Here is a 21,247-nt window from a genome sequence, read left to right as displayed (position 1 = left end):
CCCCTGCTGGACATGGGGCTTAAGTAACCAGAACTTGAATTTCCATATTTTTATGAGACATAGTGGCAAGATAGCAAAGTTCACTAATACTCAATGTAATTATTTGGTGCTTCAGGCAGGGGAGTTAACAGAAAGCTACAAGAAACGCCAACACGGAACTGGTGGATAAGGGATGGGCCTTCTACCAAAGTCTAACGTGACAGAATGTACGATGTCACTTAGGCACTTGGCTTTGATGTCATTCACCGAAATGTTCTTCGGGAGCTCGGTTTTTAATACTCGGGGACTTGCGTGTTCTCCAGAGAAGAAATAATGTGATCCCGTATTTTAACAATATTTTAACTATAGACTTTATAGTAATTTTACTATATTACGCAAAGGGATTATTAATGAGTGACGCTAGGGTGATTACTTTCTTTTTTTAATAACAGATCCAGCTAAAGGCAGACACCCCCCGCATCACCCCGGTCTTCTATGCTGGTTAGAATGTTCTGATTATTCTGATTAGAATGTTCCAATAAAGGGGAATATTTCATTGGTTTCCGTAGTTATAACTTGTTAAGCTTTGGCCTGCGATTTTCCTTTTATACATAAATCCTAGTAGCCCATAAAAGACTATCTTGAAAATGAAGGCCACTAAGTTTAAGAGATGGAGTATGTTTGTGGACTTAGCGCAGGTAGCCTGTGGTAGAGTGGTTATAAATCGGGAGGGCAATTAAGGATTTGTATGTGTCTGCTGGAGTCTTTAGTTGAAGCTGATTCCCTTAATTGTGCCAGCATAGAAAAATATGTCAAGTAACAAAAGCTTTTGGGATCTCAGAGGTCTTTTCTTCAGATGGAGAAGAAGGCAGAAGAAGGCACCTCTGAGATCGACAGAAGCTGTATAATTAAATGAGGGTACTTCAAAGCCTCCTCGCCTATTCAATTATACATTATACAGTCAGCTCTGCCCTTCTTTCTGGAGAAACCTGCCGGTGTTGGCCCTAAAAAAACACAACTCTCCTGCCACCCCCCCCCCCCCAAAAGTAAAGCAGATTCTTTTATATCACATTTGATCAAGGCAAATATAAAAATGTGGTATTCATGCCAAAAATGAGAAAATTCACAGTAGACTTTTATTAAAAGAAAACTAATAAAAATAACGATATTTGTTAACTTTCCCCATGTAAAATCTCCAAAATAATAATAAAATAAATAAATGATAACGTTCACATGCGGCAGTCACTTATACATTATAGCAAATAGGGTTAACCCGTATTGCGTTATCTATTTACCTTTCTGTGACTGCTCATCGTAGCACTGATCACACAATCAATGTCAAAAAGAATACATGTTCCCACCGTGTTTCATCGACCACAATTTAATTTTTTTCAATTGTTTTTATGTCCCCCTTAGTTCCCAGTCAAGAACATTGGTGTAAACAATTGTTTATTCTTGTGTCTCTATCTAATGCCACATATACATATGGTTTTATTTTTAAAAATACATTACAAATGCACATTAATTACAAGATTTCTTATTGAGTTTTCAGTGTTCCTGTTGTAGGGTGTCGTATCGTAAATGTTTCAGTCGAAGTACCTCGTTAAAATTTTTATTGCGTCACCAATGAGCCGGAATTTCCCGTGTTTATTTTTAAGACAGAGGACATCTGGACGTTGTCTCTTCCCGTCCAGATCACCGACACCGCCGGATTCTCTGCCGAGTTCTCTTGTTGCATGAAATGGATCCTCCAACCACAGCAACATTTCAGCTGCTTAACTTTTTGTCTGAATGTCTTGCTGAACATGTAATAAATAATAGGATTGAAGGCGGTGGAGGACTTGGCGAAGAGACAGGGCAGAAGAGTCACCACTGGCGGGATGTACTCGCTGGTGTAGAACATCGACCAAAAGCTCACCGCCGCGTAGGGTGTCCAAGAGAAAAGAAAACCGAAACTCACCAGTACTGCCATCTAAAATAAAAAGAAAATAGGGTTTATGGCGGGATTCGCGGGGAAACTGGGCGAGGGTTACCGCTTTTTCGCATACTTTGCCTGCACTGGGACTTTACCAGCAGATCGGGATGGGGTATAATGAACTGGTAGATCTCAGCCCCTCTTTGAATTCTATGGTTTAACAGGTCTACAAATTAGGTAAATACAACCTCAGATCTACAACAGACGACAAATTACACCGTGTCGTGATTTATTCAACAAAAATATAGGGTCGTTTTTATTATAATTGGAACTATGAGATATTTACAAGCGATTTGGACCCTATTTTTTTTTTTTTTTTTTATGAGCAAAATGCAAACAAATTCCATTTTGAAAGCCTTTAAAGCTAAATGTATTATAAATATTCATGAGTTCTTAGAATTATGTATTGTAATAGCACCTATAAAAAAAACATATAAAAAAAACCTTAAGGGGTGACCCTGGGCAACAACGAGGAAGAGAATATGATAAAGAGAGTCATTAGATTATACGTTTTAAAATTATCTCGTACGTCCAGCATTATCACTTTTAAAAATTCAGCGCAACGCAGCATATCCCTTCCAGGCCAACCTTGACTTAAATATGCAAATGATATGACAATTCTTGGGATTGGCAGGTTTTTGTGCTTTCTTCGGGGATCTGGCCATAATATTGTTTTCCTGATTGTTCTCGGTAGCCTTTGCCGCGATCTGCATGTGTGGGGTTTGTAGCCAGTGGCCCCAGGGTTCTGTATCTATTTCACTCCACACATACAAACATACGTTAGAAAGGACTCCTCTGATGCTGGACTGTCTGTACTTTTAAAGAAAAAAATCATTTCTTTTCTTAATTAAAATATTGAAACCCACTTACTCCTACCTTTGCTGCCTGATTTATTGAGCGTCCCTATCTGCTTGTCAAAAGGCCACTTAAATCTTAATTAACAAGTCATACAAACATAATTTAACATAAACCCCCCAAAAACCTGATGAGGCGCCCGATAGACAGCTGTCAACCCCTAGCGCCAAAAGAATCTTAAACTATGGCTTGACTACCTCTCTAGAATCCAACCTTGTACAAGTAAACCCTGGCCAGGTAGCCGAGATCTCCACTCCACCGAGATCCTCACGCGAGATCTACACTCCATTGAGATCTTCACCCTTGATCTTCACTCCACCGAGATCTTCACGCGAGATCTTCACTCCACATAACCTTCATCAAGTCATCCTCATCTAAGCATTCCCTAACCTTCTGGGTTCATAAGTGGTCCATTTGAAATGTTGGGCGCATACCTGGGAACTTTATGGCTCCGGCTGCCAGAATGCCTGCTTGCGGGATGCGTCAGGAATTCCCCCTGACGTCAGAGGGCGTTTCCGATGACATCACAGGACACACAGCTATTTAGGGTGTAAATGGCTGGTGAGTGGGGTGGGTCACAACGCCGCTCTCGCTGGAGTTTTCTGGTGGCGACCCAGAGACCTGGAGAAGCAGCGCTTCTACCTGGGTCTTCGGGTGAAACCCAGAGAGTTCCCAGGTATAATTGGTAAATATTACCAAATAATTGGTAAATAGTACCAACTTCTTTGATAGGTTACTCAATTTTGCATATTTTAGGTATAAATCTACCATGTCTTTGGTAGGTAACTTTTTAAGGAAAGTCTTTTTTGAGGTATATCAAGGTCATGAAACCACCAAAAAAACCTATAAAGTCTCCTATTCCTTCACTCCCAAAATGTCCTTCTGTGGCCATTTAAAAATTTGGAAGATATCCTGAAAAGTTAATAAATTGATTAAACAATAATAATATCTTACCAGAGTGATTTTTTTCTCTAATTTTGCAGCGTTGGGGATTTTGTCGTAGTTCTTTATTTCTTGATAAGCTTTATGGAGTTTCCACGCTATCTTGGTATAGCATGTGATGATGGTTATGGCCGGTGTGACAGTACACAAGGCGAACATGGACACAATGAAAGAAAATCCATTGGAAGTGTTCTGGAATTCATTCCACGCGATTGTGCAGGAAATGCCAAACGGTTCCGGACCATAATGCCCCCAGCCAAGCAAGGGTAACACTGCCCACAGCAAGGAATAAAGCCATATACACGTTATCACAATATACATTGCATTCTTTTTTATTCTGTTACCTGTAAAAAAATAGAGAAAATTTATTATATTTGCAGAATTCTAATTTTAGATTTAGAGTAAAATAATATATATATATATATATTTATAATAAAATATTATTTTTATTATTATTATTATTATTATGTGCGGCTAGACGCAGGAAGGACATGGTCAGACCCTGGTGGGTAAGTGGTTAAGTGGAGCGACCACCTGCCCATTTTACCCAAAGCGCCACCTTACGTTGGTCAGCTGCAGAACATTGCGAGGTGGCCATGTGGAGATCAGAGGATCTCTCCAGATCCCTGGGCTGGTCGAGGAAGATCAGAGGATCTCTCCAACCATCCCATGATCCCCACCGCCCACAAAAGCAGAATAGCGGGGCAGCTATGCAGGACAGCGAGAGAGTGCAGTAAATTTGGGACTGCCCTATGAAAATGAGACACTTGGGAGTTTGATCTATTTGATATCAGAAATAGAAACCATTCAAAGTCTGTATTTATCTGGACATAAGCACCCCGCAAAGATGGCCGCCCCTTTAAAAGCTAATACATAGAAAATAATTATGACGTCAAAAATGTGTTCTTATAAATATAATATGAAATCATTAGCAAATCTACATCATTTTGTAATGTCTCTTTCGACTCTAAGGGTGAAGGCCAAATGATATACAATCTCAGATTGTTGAGGGGTTGTCTCATTCATTCATTCATTTATTCATGGTTTAGCTCCTACAATAGTGATTTATGATGTGATTATGCAAAATGTGCTTGGAAACTTTGCCCTGGAGACAATGCTTAGCAACACTCAAGATCATTATTTTAATATGGCTTCTTTTTTACAAGACTGTTCAAAAGTTTGGGGTCACTTAGAAATGTCCATGTTTTTGAAAGAAACACATTTTCCTCATTAAAATGACATGAAATGTTTCAGAAATACAACGCAGATGGGGTTAATGTTGTAAATGACTATTGTAGCTGGAAACGGCTGATTTTTAATGGAATCTCTTCTTAGTCGTACAGAGGCCCTTTATCACTCCCATCACTCCTTTATCACTCCCATCACTCCTGTGTTCCAATGGCACATTGTGTTAGCTGATCCAAGTTTAAGCTTAAAAGGCTGATTGGTCGTTAGAAAACCTTTTTGTGATGTCACAGCCAGAAATGTCTTTGTTTTCCATGAATCCAGCTGAGTGGCCCCAAACTTTTGAACGAAAGCATGTGTCACATACAAGACACTGAAAGGTCACACGTAACAGTTTATTATAACCGTGTTAAAATACATGGTGCTAAGTACATCTTCTGTGTTATATTCATTGTTACAATCAGCTCTGAGGGACAGTTTCTCTTTTTATTACGCTAATTAAGCCATTTTGTTGAAATCTGATGATTAGAGGCGGCAAGGTCTCTGTTAATTTGAACGTATAAATATAACAGACATAATTACAAAGAATGACAATAATAACCCCTCCGGGGCATGATAATAACGGACGCATTTAGCGCTGGTACGATATTAACAAGTCATTAGTAATCTTTTCCAGTGCCTGTTTGTGGCAAATACGGCCTGATGTGAATGAAAACATAAACGTTCAATGAATGCTCTTTAGGTTCAGTACAGTTCTGTGGTTGCTATGGTGACTGCACCATATTCAGCACTTTATGCCAGAATGGCCCTTTTTTATAAAAGTATATATATATATACTTTTGACTGTATGACTGTATGTCTGCATCATTGGGCAGAAATCCCAGTGTCTTATTATTATTTATTCTTTTATGTAGCGCCATCATATTCTGTAGCGCTGTACAATGGGGGTGTCTTCCCATTTATTATTATAAACAGCCAATGACCCATGTCTGAATGCTATGAAACCCCAACGCATGGTGTGATGCCAAGCTTGACTCCTGGTTGCCTTCACTTACGGTTGCATATGGGCGAGCTGGTCACTAGGTACCGAATCACAGCCATCGCCGTCAGGGTCATCATACTGGAGACTCCGAAGAGAAAGCCCATCAGGGCATAATAAAGGCAGGACGTATCTCCACCCAGCCACGCGTGGTTCCAGGCGGAAGCTATGGCCAGAGGGTACATGCTGATAGCCATGCCGAGGTCCGTCACTGCCAAGTTGATAGACAGGAGGTCGGGGGGCTTCAGGTGAGAGGAACACTTCACTGCGGTGATCAATACGAATAAATTGCCCCCTATAGTCAAAATAGCTGTAAAATAAAATGAAGGATTAACACTAATACAACTCATCGTATACATTCACATCGAAGAACATTAGTATAAACTATGTATGTATACTATATATGAGGGTTAAAGTACAGCTCTCGAGGTGTATATTGAACTACAACTCCCATGATCCTCAAAGTTTGACAGATTAGCTATTTTAGGTATAAATCTACCATGTCTTTGGCAGGTAACTTTTTAAGGAAAATCTTTTTTGAGGTATATCAAGGTCATAAAACCACCAAAAAAGCCTCTATAAAGTCTCCTGTTCCTTCACTCCCAAAATGTCCTTCTGTGGCCATTTAAAAATTTGGAAGATATCCTGAAAAGTTAATAAATTGATATAATTGGATTAAACAATAATGATGCCTGTTGGTACACAATTATTTGGGACATCGCTAAAGGAATATCTGTTGTCTCATAGAAAGCTGTCACTTGGTTACCTGGAATGTTTTAGTTACAGGAGTGATGGGAGTGATAAAGGAGTGATGGGAGTGATAAAGGAGTGAAGAGCCTCTCTACGCCTAAGAAGAGATTCCGTAAAAAATCTGCCGTTTCCAGCTACAATAGTCATTTACAGCATTAACCCCGTCTGCGCTGGATTTCTGAAACATGGGGAAAAATTGTTTCTTTCAAAAACATGGAAATTCCCAGACATTTTTCCCTCAATTTTTTCACCTTTTTTAGCTCACCCCTGAAGAAGGTTTAAAAGGAGCGCAGCAGGAACAGACCAGGTCGTGGGCATCGGGGTGCCAGTAGGCAGTCAAATAGACTATTTTTATATATTATCATTCATATCAAATGTCAGAAACCACAGAAATTATTTTTTTTGCTATTTTTAGTTGTCACACAAACAAAATAAGTGAAACTGACATCCAATAAGAAAAAAGTCTCTAGATCTTGGTCCTTTTACATAAGGGGATCACAGCAACAATAATTAGTACATACCATCAAATTACATGAATTCATTTTTCTTTCACCTGAACGCCCTACCCGTCTATTTACAAGAAAAAGAAATTCCAGTAAAACAATGCCTTTTAATGTTGGTTTTTAATTAGTTTTGTTACTAAGATACACACGAGCAACGTAACTTCACACCACTAATTATCGCTAATTAATTAAACCGTAAAATGCTTCATATTGCTTTTTTGCAGTTTCCATACATAACCGATGGAAAAACATTTGTCTCATTCCATTCTGATTGTCAACGGGGTCCCACCGGGCTCCTTTTACGGACGGTTTTACAAGAGTAACATTTAGAGGACGTTGCTTGGTTTCTCAGATAAAAACACCTCAATATAGGCATATGCCAGGTGGGCTACTGGCCGACAGCCCCACACACTCACCCGACCTGCCTCTCCAGCCCTTACTAGGTGAGCATATCCAGACGTTGACCACACTTACGTGTATGTCATCAAGTGCCGGGTCGGCCTCGCCATTGCCAGTCCAGCCCTGCCTCAATTCTCCCAGGGCAGTCGTGGCCCAATGATACCACGCCATATAAAAAGAGGATGAGATACTCACCAAGAACAGACAGACGCTCCATAGCATGTCCTACAGCGTGTCCCCGCTTGGGAGCATCTCAAATTTAGCTCTCTTGTGTCATTACAGGAGAAAAATCTCCATCTACATATCAGTCTGATCCCACCCAAAAGGGCAGTCCAGAACCAAAGCGTGAAGCAAATTTACTCTGCACAAGGGAACCAACAACCCCAGACGTACGTTCAGCATGGGCGTAGGAACCGGGGGGGGACAGGGGGGACAGATCCCCCCCAGTAACTCATGCGAGGGGGACCGATAATGAAGAAATCCCCCCCAGGGCCGTAGGAACCCCCCCAATAGAAACGCCGCAAATGCGGCCTGCGAGACCTCGAGGTGCGGCCCGCGTAAGATCGGCAGCCAGGGCAACAGCTCTTACGCGGTCCGCACCTCGAGCCCTGCTACTTACCTGTGGGAGGGTCTTCTGTACTGCACAGAGGAAGTGGAACCCAGCAGAGTCATATCCTGCTTCCTCTGTGCAGTACCAGAGAACGCAGAGGGAGGCCGCGCCCCCTGCTGAAGTCTGTGAGCGGCATCGAGGAGCTGCAGTGCAGGTAAGGGGGTGGGGAGGGTGTTTGAATGTGTATGTGTGATTGAGGGAATACATCTGTGAATGAATGAGTATATGAATGAATGAGTGTGTGTGTGATAGCATGGATGTGTAAGTCCTGGAACCTAGGCATGATGGGACTATGATTGCTGTTAGCAATCACACTCCTATCATGCCAAGTCAGCCAGTACATGCTGAAACCTAGCTAGCAGCCCCCCTTGTGTATTGATGCTGCCAACAGTATGGGGTCTGCACATCACTTACAGCCACCCTGTACCAGCATGTACTGGCTGACTTGGCATGATAGGAGTGTGATTGCTAACAGCAATCACAGTCCCATCATGCCTAGGTTCCAGCATTTACTGGTTGGATGTGTAAGTGCTGGAACCTAGGCATGATGGGACTGTGATTGTTGTTAGCAATCACACTCCTATCATGCCAAGTCAGCCAGTACAGGCTGAAACCTAGCTAGCTGCCTCCCTTGTGTATTGATGCTGCCAGCAATATGGGGTCTGCACATAATTTACAACCACCCTGTACCAGCATGCACTGGCTGCCTGGGTATGATAGGAGTGTGACTTCTAGTGTGAGAGATGGGGATAAAGTGGGGATCTGATGGGGGAAAATGCTGTCCCCCTCAGATTTTTAGGGGTTCCTACGCCCATGACGTTCAGCCTTCATTGGCCTCGTTGGTGGGGTACAGGAGAGGAAGGAGGTCCACGTCTGGACTCACCTTTACACTTTGGCTAAACCCCAAGAGATCCCTGAAGGGTAAAATGCCATACAAAAAGAACATGAGATGCTCACCAAAAACAGACAGCTGCTTTATTGCCTGTCCTACAGTGCCTTCCCCGCTTGTGAGCATCTCAAATTAGAGAACTGAAATGCGAGATGCTCCTAAGTGGGGACCCACCGTAGGACAGACAAGACAGAGCTAATGAGTAGGGCATAGTCTAAAAATTATGAGGCATGTCGTGTTTCCACTCCACAGACACTTTCGCAAAACAACCTGTATTTTGGCCCAAGGTTTTTGTGGCCAATTACATTATGTATGTCATGATGTTTCTTGTCATGAGAAAGTAGGGTTGTCACGTTCAGAGGTTGGCACCAACATTGCTCATGGTGGACGTTTACTGGGGTCTGGGGTGGACAATTTAATGATGTTCTATGGACCTTTACAAATCTTGCCATGGACACTGGTGTCCTGGTACGGACACTTCGCCAATCCCTGGTCACGTACAAGCATGAATTTCATGCTTGTCATCAACCTTGGGAGGTTTCGAGACAAGAAGAAAAGTTACAAACTGTCACTTAGGGAGAAAAGTTAATTTGTTGTCCAGATCTCCATTTTCTGAAGCACATTTTCCATCCATTCATACACCAACATACACCATCCATTCATTCATACACAAACAAGAGGTTAACCACTGGGCCACAATTATAGTTAAATTATTGGCCAGTTGTGCAATGTAAAGTTATTCATTGTAAGAACACACAAAAAAATAATCTTCCATCAAATAAATACTTATGGGACTGTGTTTGATCTCTTGAGTCCTTCTGCGGAAAAAGATGTTGAGAATGCACTGTTTTATCGCTTTTGACAACATACGCTGTATTATTAATGAGCAAAAGTAAAAAAAAATCATTTTGCTTTGCAATAATTCAACAGTATGGAAAAATAAAGTAAATAAAATATTAAGACTAGGGTACCTATAAAAATGTTTACAGCTGGGGCAAAAGCAATGGCTGGTTGCATCAGGGACTTTCAGCCACTTTATAATGGTGTCATAGACCACTGGCTAAAGTTATCGCTATTGTTGATCAGAAAAGAAACAAACAAACCAGCAAACAAACAAAATCTCAAAAAAAAGATAAGGATCCAGTCAGGGTGTAAATGCTGCCTAAAATATTGTTATTCTAGGCACCCTGGTGGCTGTATGTGGAACTACAGATAAACACCCAAAAAGCTTCAGACGGTCACCAAATATCTTTCAATCTGATCAGCCCAGTGGGCTATTGCCTCTCCGTTCCCCCTTCCCAGCCCTGTCCATGTATATATCTGAATTTATTATTTTATACAGGTATTAAAATCAGAGAATATTTTACTTGCAGTGTTCATGAAAAACTCAAACTACATGAAAGTCGATTAATGTGCATCCTACTTTTGTTACATTTTATTGTGAAACCTGAGTATAAAATCATATGTGTGCGGAAAACTGGACGATACGCAGATAGATCGAGAAACAGTATAGAACACAATATATCAGGACATTGAATTATCCAGATTTTTTTAAAGATTTTATTATTATTATTTATTTATTGTTTTATATAACTCCATCATATTCCGTAGCGCTGTACAATGGGTAGACAGGACAGTACATAACAGAAACAACTAAATACAATAGCCAAAGAAAGGTAACAAAGAGATTTACTCACCTATTATCAGCAAAAATATCCCAGCAGCGTAATCCACAAGAGGATGTAGTTTGGAAACATACTGTTCCATTATCCAAAAAATGAAATTTTTTTTTTTTTTTTAAGCCATGAAGATGCGAAGGAAAACAAAAAAACAACAAAAAAAAAAAAAGGGCAATATTTTCTCTTCCTTTCTGTTGGTTGTAATCAGGGGTATGAAGATGAACGTAAAGAACAGTCGGGCAGGAGGGGATGCTGTATATGTACGAGAAGAGCGAGGCAGGGTGATTGGAAAGTCCTTCAGACTCTATATATAAAGCGAAACCCCGGAGAGAGAGAGACGAGGAGGAGGACGAGGAGGAGGAGGGGTATTCCACGAGATAGGGGGGTAATTTTATAGACAAGTCCAAGAAAAATGTTTTCTGGCTGATAGATAATACAAAGCGGAGGGGATTGTTCAGCCGCTGCAGGGAGAATATTAAACTAAGGAGAAAAGTGATCCAGAGCATTAAGCCTTAGGAGCTGGTATAGCATTGATCCGTGCATGCGTTGGGAAGAAAAAGAGCCAGTTTGGTAAAGATGATACCATAAAAGTGAATAATAATAGACTGCATAGAAAACATATAATGTGATAACAGATAAGAAGCATTCAGCCCATTTAGTCTGCCTGCTTTCCTTATGTAAAGACTCAAACCTTAATCAGTCCTTGGTCTCTAAGGTAGCCATATGTGTATTCTCTAACGCTTCTGCCAGGATGCTGTTCCACTGATCTACCACCATCTCAGGTTGTGTGGACAGTTTGCCGTCTGTTACCATTCAGTATCATATTTACTAAATTTGCCCTTAGGGGCTGATGAGATAACCGCACGTCTCAAACAAGAAATTAATAGGACAGCAACGGTGTAAGGTTAATTAAAGTTCCAGAGTTACCCTTAACTATAAGATATTTACTGAAATCAAATTTACCTAAATAGAGTTTTTATTTCTTAAATAGGGGACAGAGAGGCGCAGACTTTTTAACGCCTCTGGAGTTTGTGTTGTTATTAAAGGCTACCGTAAAAAATACAGTAACTCCCATCCTTAGTGATTGCCTCCCCCAGGTGCATATTCAAGATAAGTTTTGGGGACCCAGAGCAAGGATATTTAGGGGATGCCCCTATAGTATAAAATCATTAAAAGAATATTTAGATGTAAACGAGAAAAAAAAAACGTAATGCTTCCTGTAAAATCCTGGGTATAATACGCACCCTCTGCCAGAAAACTGGGGGGGGGGGGTTGCCCTATTGGGTAATTAGGCTCCCTAGCGTCACAACTGCCCCATTTACACAAAAGGGATATGCAGATGCAGACATCGCATCATTTCCTGTACAGAGAGTGCTGGGATATGATGTCATATCTTGGCTCTCAGTAGAATGGGTGGTAGGTGGTATGGGGCGCTGCCTTGGGACAGGACTGGGGCAGAACCCGACATAAATACACCAAAGGGCTCGGGACTGTTTGGGGGTATGACCTAATATTTTGCTTTGGGGCTATTAGCCTGCACTTTGGAAATCACCCATTGCATCAGTTAATAGTGACATCACAGAAATAAAGGGAAAAGGTTAATGTATTGGGGTAACGCTGAATTGATTTTCAATATTTCATCCTATTTCAGCTCTAATCATCACTACAGTAGCGCCCCTGGAGAGAAATTATCTAATAGGTATCAGTATAGAGGGGTTGGGGCCACTTTATTGGCAGAAGATACATTTTTGTAACTAAAGGATGCAAAATAACCCAATTTGTATGTGTTTGTATTATATATATATGAGAGGCCGTCAGTGATAGTATGGATGCGTATAAGTCAATGTATCTCTGTTTAAGTGTTTGTATAATTTTGTTGTCTGTACGTTAATGCGTGACCTTCCATGGGGTAAAATAGTACATTTAGATCTAAATATCTCCAAAACAATTACACCAATGGACAATCAAAGAAACACACGCTATAGGCAGCTTTCATAAATGGATTTAGCTGTGCTTAGTGCTGTGAATCAGTCGATTTTCCCTATGAATATTGTGTATTTCAGAAAAAAACGTGCATTAATTTTACACTACGCACTTATATCGTATATAAAATAATATTTACATAATAACATAAGTGTGAGACCCCTTTCCTGCCAGTAGGGGCAGCAGAGTTCTGTTTTCGTTATTAAAACAATGCAGCCAAATTTCCTAAGGCTAGAAAATGTGTAAAAAATTTAAAGTTCCAGAACACTTCAAAATAACTTATGGGTTAGTTTTTAAGAAGTTAGAATTTTTTACAATGTCCCCTCAAAATTTGAAAAACTTACAAGCAGCTTTCTCAGGGTGACTAGAAAGTCCCCCCGCTTGCAGGATGTCCCGTCGCAGGACGGTTCCTCTGACTTTGCCGTTGGTCCCTCTGACGTCGCTGTTGGACGGGAAGTGGCAGGAGAGCGGGGCTGCCCCAACTCCGCTCCCTCAATCCGGAGTTCCCCCATAGTGTCCCGGAGAACCTGAGAAGTGGAGCTTCACCCAGAGTCTCCAGGTAAAACCTGGAAAGTTCCCAGATATGGTGATGAATCTACCTTTGGGGGTTGCCCTAGGCCTGACCCCTCTACAGTTTCCAACCGAAATCCTTAATCTGTGCTTATTCGGTGCCCTGTATCAGCTGGATGGCTGATATGCACCATGACATCATCGCCAAACAGATACAGGAAATGAGGCGCATCTCTGTACTTAAACCTCATTTTCAAAAAAAAAAAAATCTAAAGGGAATTCAAAATAACTGCCTGCTTTCAGGAAAGGCATACATAGTTTAAGAATCTATATACTTATATTATAATTTATGGATTTATATTTATTTAGTTTTATAATTTATAACTTATAGATTTATATTATTATATAATTATATAATGTAATTCTTTTGGTCAGCACAACCCAGAAAATATTACATTTTAGATGTGACCTCACACAGCCTTAATTAGCACTCCTGTTAGGATTTATGTTTATTCCCCTTGTGTACCATCCCGTCTGTCCCCGTACCTTTCAGAAAAGATTTGTTTTCCAATATTAATACAAAAGCCAATAACATTGAAACTACGCAACTTATTTTGGATGGGGGAAGTTTAGACTATCGTATGAACACAACATGAGATTCAGATGCTTAGCATTATATTGTTATTTAGTTCCAGTATTTTATTGGGCAGAAACGTACCCTTTTTTGGTTAAAATGAGAAACGCCAATATTAGAACAAACACAGGGAGAAGCTAAACGCAACAGGAGGATAGTCCAAAGCAGATGTTATTTTTAATGTACAGATTCTTTTGCGAAATCAGTCGACTTTTTGCCATCATTCCATAAGGCCACGCACAGGGAGATGGCTAGAAATTGAACTCATGGAGGCTAAAGACCCTCTGAGCCAGCTCAAAATCAATTCAAGCCAATTAACATGGGGATATACACAATGGTAATGAGACTAATGAGGAGAAGGGCCTTTTCATCTCTATTGTAGGATATTCACTAAAAATCCACTAAAGGGTTGAGTGGCAGACCTTGGTATTCAATTCACAATCGTCCCGTTAAATTGTCAAAGAAAAAATATCTAAATAATTCATAAAAATAGGTTTGGGGTCCTGATTACAGAGGGGGTACCTGCTGGAGGCTCTTTTCTTCTCACACACGGTGGCAGTAGGGGAAATAACGCATCCTAACAAACAATTTAAAGGGCCTAAGAGGGCCACTTTTGTTATAGGGGTATGGTTAGAGGTGAGGAATCAGCGAGACCTTTTATCTATTGAGATCTGTTTTTGTAATAAGACAAATATCAATGATAAGACAAAGTATCAATGATGTCATTTTTAAGGGAGGTATTAATACAATAAATTGGAGGGGATTTTTATAATGTCATTGACTATGGTAAACTCTTTCAGCACCTACCATTGTATGTTATACAGTATGTGGTACCAGGGCCACCATCAGAAATCTTGGGGCCCAGTACAAGCCTCCATGCCTGTCCCAAAAGTCAGCCCCATGTCCATCCTGCCCGATGTCCATCCCATTGTCCTGCTCATTGCTCCACTCATGTTCCACCCATCTCCTCACCTTATGGTCCTCACCAGAAGCACACCTTATGAGAGCAAGGGCGGACCTAGGGTTAGTGGCTCCTGGGTGCGCGATTTCTTCTGGTACCCCTGTAACTAATATGCATCCATACTAACATGCACACTCACTCTAACACCCACTCACTCTAACAATATACACTAACACACACACATTCTTTCGCCTGCTCCTCCTCTTCCCCTCCCAGGCGCCACTACCTCTGGAAACGCAAAGGGTGCCACTTGCAATAAATAATCAATAAGTTATATCAAAAGCTAACAAGGACAAGGAACATATTCCGCAGACATGCTCATTATTTGGATGGAGACAAACATCCCGCCAGCGCCAGTGCAACGGTTTCCAACTGGCTGTCCAAAATGATTCATTCTGACTTATTTTGTCTGCTGCGAATTGGAACGTTAAAACGATAAAACATGCCTGATCGCGGGTCTGTTTATAATACGACCGTGGACGCCAAGTCAGTGTAATTTTCAGTATAATACAAATGACTTAGTAAAGAAATCTGTTCATTGTTTGAATCACGTTAATTAGAGAAATGAATTAATTGGTGTGGAGAGAAATTGCCTGGTTTCCCACTTTTTAGAAGGCAAAGCGGCCGGAGCTAAATGTAATGGTAATAAGCCCATTGCTAGGGCCGGCCCAAGACAAAATGCTGCCTGGGGCGAAGTTTAAAATGCCACCCCCCCATTATCTACCCTCCCCCCCCCGTACTTACCTTTCAGCAGTCCTGCGGTGAGTCTCCCCGCTCGGTCTCGGCTTGTAATGCTGAGCGCCGGAAATGACGTCATCTTCCGGCGCTCAGCATTACAAGCCGGCACCGAGACCGAGGTAGAGGGCTCGCAGAGGAGAGAGAGAGGGGCGTCGAGAGGGTACTGACAACTCGGCTCCATTGTCGGGCCGGCCCTGCCCATTGCATTGTTTTTACTGCGAATGGGGGTGTTTTAGAATGGGGTATTTTTCCAACATGAGTTTGTTTTTTTGCCTATTCACTCCCATCTTCCTCATTTGGAGTCTGTTTATGGCTCCTAAAAGCTCGCTTCTTCTCCTTCAGTATATTTCCTATGTCTGCGGAGACCACAGTGGTTTCCTTTTTTTTCCCTTTCCTTTAAATAGTCCCAGTTCTCCTGCACTTCATCTAAAGATGTCCAAACCATCAAAAATTCACCTATAGATCTCTCCATTTTAGAAAAATCTGAAAAAAAACTAAAAAAACTTGGTGTTAGTGTGAGTCAATGCATTCTGAGATGTTTTCAATTACACTAAATGTAACACTAAATGTAAGTTTCTGAAAGTGATTATATGTAACTAATTTACGTGTAACTCTCTTTATATATGTACAATACCACTTTAATATTTAATTCACTGGGAAATACAGCCACACATGAAAGGATCCGTCCTTTATGCTTTATGGTATGATAAATAAGTCATTCTATTATTTCCCACAGGCAGTATGATAAGGAGTCGGGGGGGGGGGGGGGGGGGTTAGTAGATTGGGGGTCAGATAACAGAGCGAGAACTAAATACAAATGGCTGATATGCGGCTGTCTGAAACCATTAAATTGTGAAAAAAATAGAACTGTTTCTTCTTCTTAAAGGAAACAGCACATATTTTTGAAAACATATTTTTAATCTGATAATCTGATAGGAATGGAACATTTGGTGGGACGTCCCCCTTAAGTGTCACAATATTGCAGACCTGACCCTACCTGCACTTAAATAAATGCGTTATCTGGGAATGTCAGATGAAGGGAAATAAAGTGCTCTTTTATGATGACGGCTTTGTATAGAGTCCTCGCGGACATCATGGTGGCACATGTTAGTGAATTGCATGTAACTGCTACCTTTGCTCTGTAATTTAACAGCTGTGAAATGAGCTGACCCCGAGGCTCTTCAAATAACAACCCTAATAGTCCATCACAAAGATCTATTGTAGCGATTCAGTAATTGTATCAACAGAGCCTTTTATTGGGCCAACATAGAAATGGGAACTTCAGAGTCCTCTTCTTTAGATTATCTGTTTCCATTCATGATCTGGTAATTGGAGAACATTTGGTGCTGATGACAATGCCTGTTACCAGCCAACACATCTATCAGTAACCCAGGAAGCCTTGTTTTGGAAAGGTGGGGATATATTTTATATATATATTATATATAAACACAGAAACAAGGGGCAGGTCTAGAGCCTGACCACTGAAGGTGCACTCACACTAACACACTCCCAGTCACACACATATACGGACACTTGCACTAACACACACAACCAGACATGCACGCTAACACACATGCACACAGACTCAGCCTTACCTACACACCCAGACACTCACACACCAACACAACTATATATTCAACACTAACACATACCCAGACATCGAGACTAACACACACACTAACATATCCAAAAACACATTTTCACACACTAACCTACTCAGACACACACACACATACTAACACACACAAGCATACACATGCTAACATACCCGAACAAAGACATGTTCTAATAAAAGACACTCAAATAACCTCAAACACACTAAAATACCCAAAGACACATGTTCATGAAATAACATACACAGGCACACACTAACATACCCAAATACACATGTTAACACACTAACATATCTAGAGACACACACACTTTAGCTAAAATACCCAGACGCTAACATATCCGAAGACACATTTTCACGTGCTAAAATACCAAGACATACATACTATCATACCCAAAAGACACACGTTCACACACTAACATACCTAGTCACACACGCTAACATATCCAAAGAGACATGATCACACACTAACATACCCAGACAAACACACACTTTCACTAAAAAACCTAGATGCACACACTAACGTACCAGAAGACACATGTTCACAACTAAAATACCCCCACATACACTAACATACCCAGACACACACACTAACACAATTGCCCCATATCTGCCAATGACAGAAACACATTTGTTGGCAGATAAGGCCCACATAGTCTCTGCGTTTTTCCTATTATAAAGACTCAGACCTTAATCAGTCGTTGGTCTCGTCATAGATTCAGTAGCCATATGGCTTTCCCATGCATGTTTAAATTCCCTAATGTTTGGTTTTGAAAAATAGTAATTTTATGCTTGCAGACAAGTTTTATTTATGGATCTGTGGGATGGCCATGGGTTACAATGTGGCTCTAGTGTGGCCTCTTTATATGCCAATTTGTATTTGCTGATCTTTGAAGATCAGTGGATCTATTCTCACCCGCTTTTTGTGATGGCTCATCATTGGTGGCGATACATCGACAACATTTTGGGATTGTGCCCCGGGCCTGATGGACACCCTTTTTTTATTTGATTGAATCGTAGAATTTTGGCTTATCAACAGTTACATTCAGAAATGTTATTCTTTTGAGTGTTATTTTGTGCTGCCTAGGAGCCAATTTGGGTGTGTGTCATCAAGAGAGTTAAGAAAGATGGAGTCAGTTGATTAGTCCAACCTTCACGCAATTTTTATTTTCTTTCCCAAGCAGGAGATTGCTTTAGAATCCTACTAATACGTATATTTTTTTGTTATGTAGTAAAATTCAATTTACAATGGTCCAGTTTCTTGATATTACGTAGCCAATGGCCCTGGCCCTGAAGAGGGCATTCAGGATCCAAGAGAGACGCTGAGATGCTGGAATTCTCAGGACCGGAACATTCTGACACATCCCCGTCTCTATAATACACATTCCTTTGTCCTTTTCAATTGTACAAAAAATGCAATACAAACGAAAAAAACAACATTCAAGACTAGGGTACATAGAACATTACGTTACCATGACAAGGACAACTGAGGTAATGCTAAGAAGGTGGCTTAGGACACAGAAGACCTCATCAATATGTTCCATTCATACCTACATATTGTTTGTATCTAAGGAATTATTATTATCATTTTTACTTTGATCCTTCTTTATGAAAGGAGACAATGTACCTATAGATAATAATAATAATAATGTTTTTACTTTAAGATAAGAATTCCATAAACCACTTCTTCTATAAGCTAATATCTATATAATGAAAGCTATAATAAGCTAAATAATATAAGATTATCAACACTTCAGTTTTTACTAAGGGTTCTTGAAATAGAAGAAGATACCCATCCCACTCACTGTATATTACATTTAATGATAAGGATGCAGAGCATTTGGCTTCATTATCTTAGAAGGACTTTAATGATCCTTTTGACCATTACGAGCGGTCCGGAATCAAGAGGGTATACAATCAAGAGGGAAAGAGCAACGTACATAGAATATGGGTGCTGTTTCTTGCTGTTGACCATTCTGGAACAATGCAATTCAGAATTAAAGCTTTGAAGGATTAATGGGTTGAAGAAAAAAGGGACTATTGAACATGGTTGGGGAGAAAACTGATAGGAATGGATGGCATGATGATAGGACAGATGATGGGAAACTGGGACATTCTGGGGGGATAACGAGGGGTCCCTGGCACCTTCAGGTGTTGGGCATCTAACGGTCATATAACGTTGTCTGCATAGGGGTGACATCTTGGAAAAACAGGAAATGTTATATAGATGACAACCTTGGAAAAGAAGGAAATTGTTTTGAATAAAGTGATGTCATTACCCATTGTGCAGCGCCGTGGAATATGATGGCGTTATATGAATAAATAAATAACACTGATTACTGCTATTATTTAGAACAGCACAAAAATAATTGCACACATTAGGAGTAGCAATAACTTATTTAACATTTATTTACTTGTAAATAAATCCAGGATAATAAAATATTCATTTCACTTGCATTTAGATTGCATTGACTTATGTTGAAGGCAATGAATGGTGAAGAGGAGGTGAGAGAATGTCAGAGCGATGCCTTGTTGTATCGCTGGCCCGGCAAAACACGGCTACCGTAATGGGGTTTTGATGTTTTTACAATAAATATTTTCATTTGCAGAGAGCAGCACCATACTTCTGATTTATGTTTATATTCCCGCACTGTATTAGCTTCTACAACTTCTGATGGGAGGCTGTTCCTCTTATCTAAAGTAAAACCTTACCTTCCATGTAAGCCCCTACCCCCTTCTGGTTCTAACATTTCTGTAACATGGTCAAGGAAAATACACAATATGGACAAAAGTATTGGGACACCTGTCCATTACATCAACAGGGACTTCGTTGACATCACATTCTAAATACACAGACATTAATATCTTTGCAGCTATAACGGCTTCCACTCTTCTGGGAAGGTTTTCCGCAAGATTTGGGGAGTTTCTGTGGGGATTTTTGCCCATTCAGTAGAGCGTTAGCACTGACCATATTTGAGCTTTCTCCTCCATTGACCGGTCAGAAGGGATTGGAGGGTCTTCCCAACCAGCGCACGCTCCCAAGTGCCAAAACAAGTGACAAAAATAAGGGCTGTTGGGAGGTATCGGTGTAGATGGGTTGGATATGTTTGCTTACGGTTTTAAAGTTGCTTTAAATGATTAAACAGAATATTCTAGAGCAGGGGCGTCCAACATGCGGCCGTGTGTGTGTGTGTGTGTGTGTGTGTGATAGCATGGATGTGTAAGTGCTGGAACCTAGGCATGATGGGACTGTGATTGCTGTTAGCAATCACACTCCTATCATGCCAAGTCAGCCAGTACATGCTGAAACCTGGCCAGCTGCCCCCCTTGTGTAGTGATGCTGCCGGCAGTATGGGGTCTGCACTTACAGCCACCCTGTACCAGCATGCACTGGCTGACTTGGCATGATAGGAGTGTGATTGCTAACAGCAATCACAGTCCCATAATGCCTAGGTTCCAGCATTTAGTGGATGGATGTGTAAGTGCTGGAACCTAGGCATGATGGGACTGTGATTGCTGTTAGAAATCACACTCCTATCATGCCAAGTCAGCCAGTACATGCTGAAACCTGGCTAGCTGCCCCCCTTGTGTATTGATGCTGCCAGCAGTATGGGGTCTGCACATCACTTACAGCCACCCTGTACCAGCATGTACTGGCTGACTTGACATGATAGGAGTGTGATTGCTAACAGCAATCACAGCGAGCACAGTCCCATCATGCCTAGGTACCAGCATTTACTGGTTGCCTGGGTATGATAGGAGTGTGATTGCTGTTAGCAATCACACTCCTATCATGCCAAGTCATATTGCTAATTTTGTCCAATTGTGTGTTACCTACTTTTATTAAACATGTGAGTTTTTATTATTATTTTTAAAGGTGGGGGTCATTTTCGGTTTTGGCTAAGTGAACCCTGAATGTTTTGGTCCAGAATTTTCATTTTAGTTCATCCCTAGAATAAATCTAGGGAATCCTGAATTTGTAGTCGCAAAACTTTCAAGGCCCA

General features: G+C 40.8%; 1 protein-coding gene across 1 annotated transcript; it reads right to left on the bottom strand.

Moving 5' to 3' along the window:
* Positions 1-1,591: 1,591 nt before the first annotated feature.
* On the bottom strand, positions 1,592-10,893 carry LOC149281491 (opsin-5-like). The gene is made up of 4 exons (XM_089499216.1): positions 10,824-10,893; positions 5,992-6,285; positions 3,764-4,095; positions 1,592-1,951 (listed from the first exon to the last, which is right to left on the bottom strand). The coding sequence occupies exons 1-4, from the start codon at positions 10,891-10,893 to the stop codon at positions 1,592-1,594; spliced, it is 1,056 nt and encodes a 351-aa protein (XP_089355342.1).
* Positions 10,894-21,247: the final 10,354 nt, after the last annotated feature.

The sequence above is a fragment of the Sceloporus occidentalis genome, unplaced genomic scaffold (assembly GCF_023333645.1).
Source record: "Sceloporus occidentalis isolate IW3139 unplaced genomic scaffold, rSceOcc1.0.p SCAF_131, whole genome shotgun sequence".
Taxonomy (NCBI): Eukaryota; Metazoa; Chordata; class Lepidosauria; order Squamata; family Phrynosomatidae; genus Sceloporus; species Sceloporus occidentalis.
Note: the sequence above shows the minus strand (reverse complement) of the source record. Positions and strands in the feature narration are given on the sequence as shown.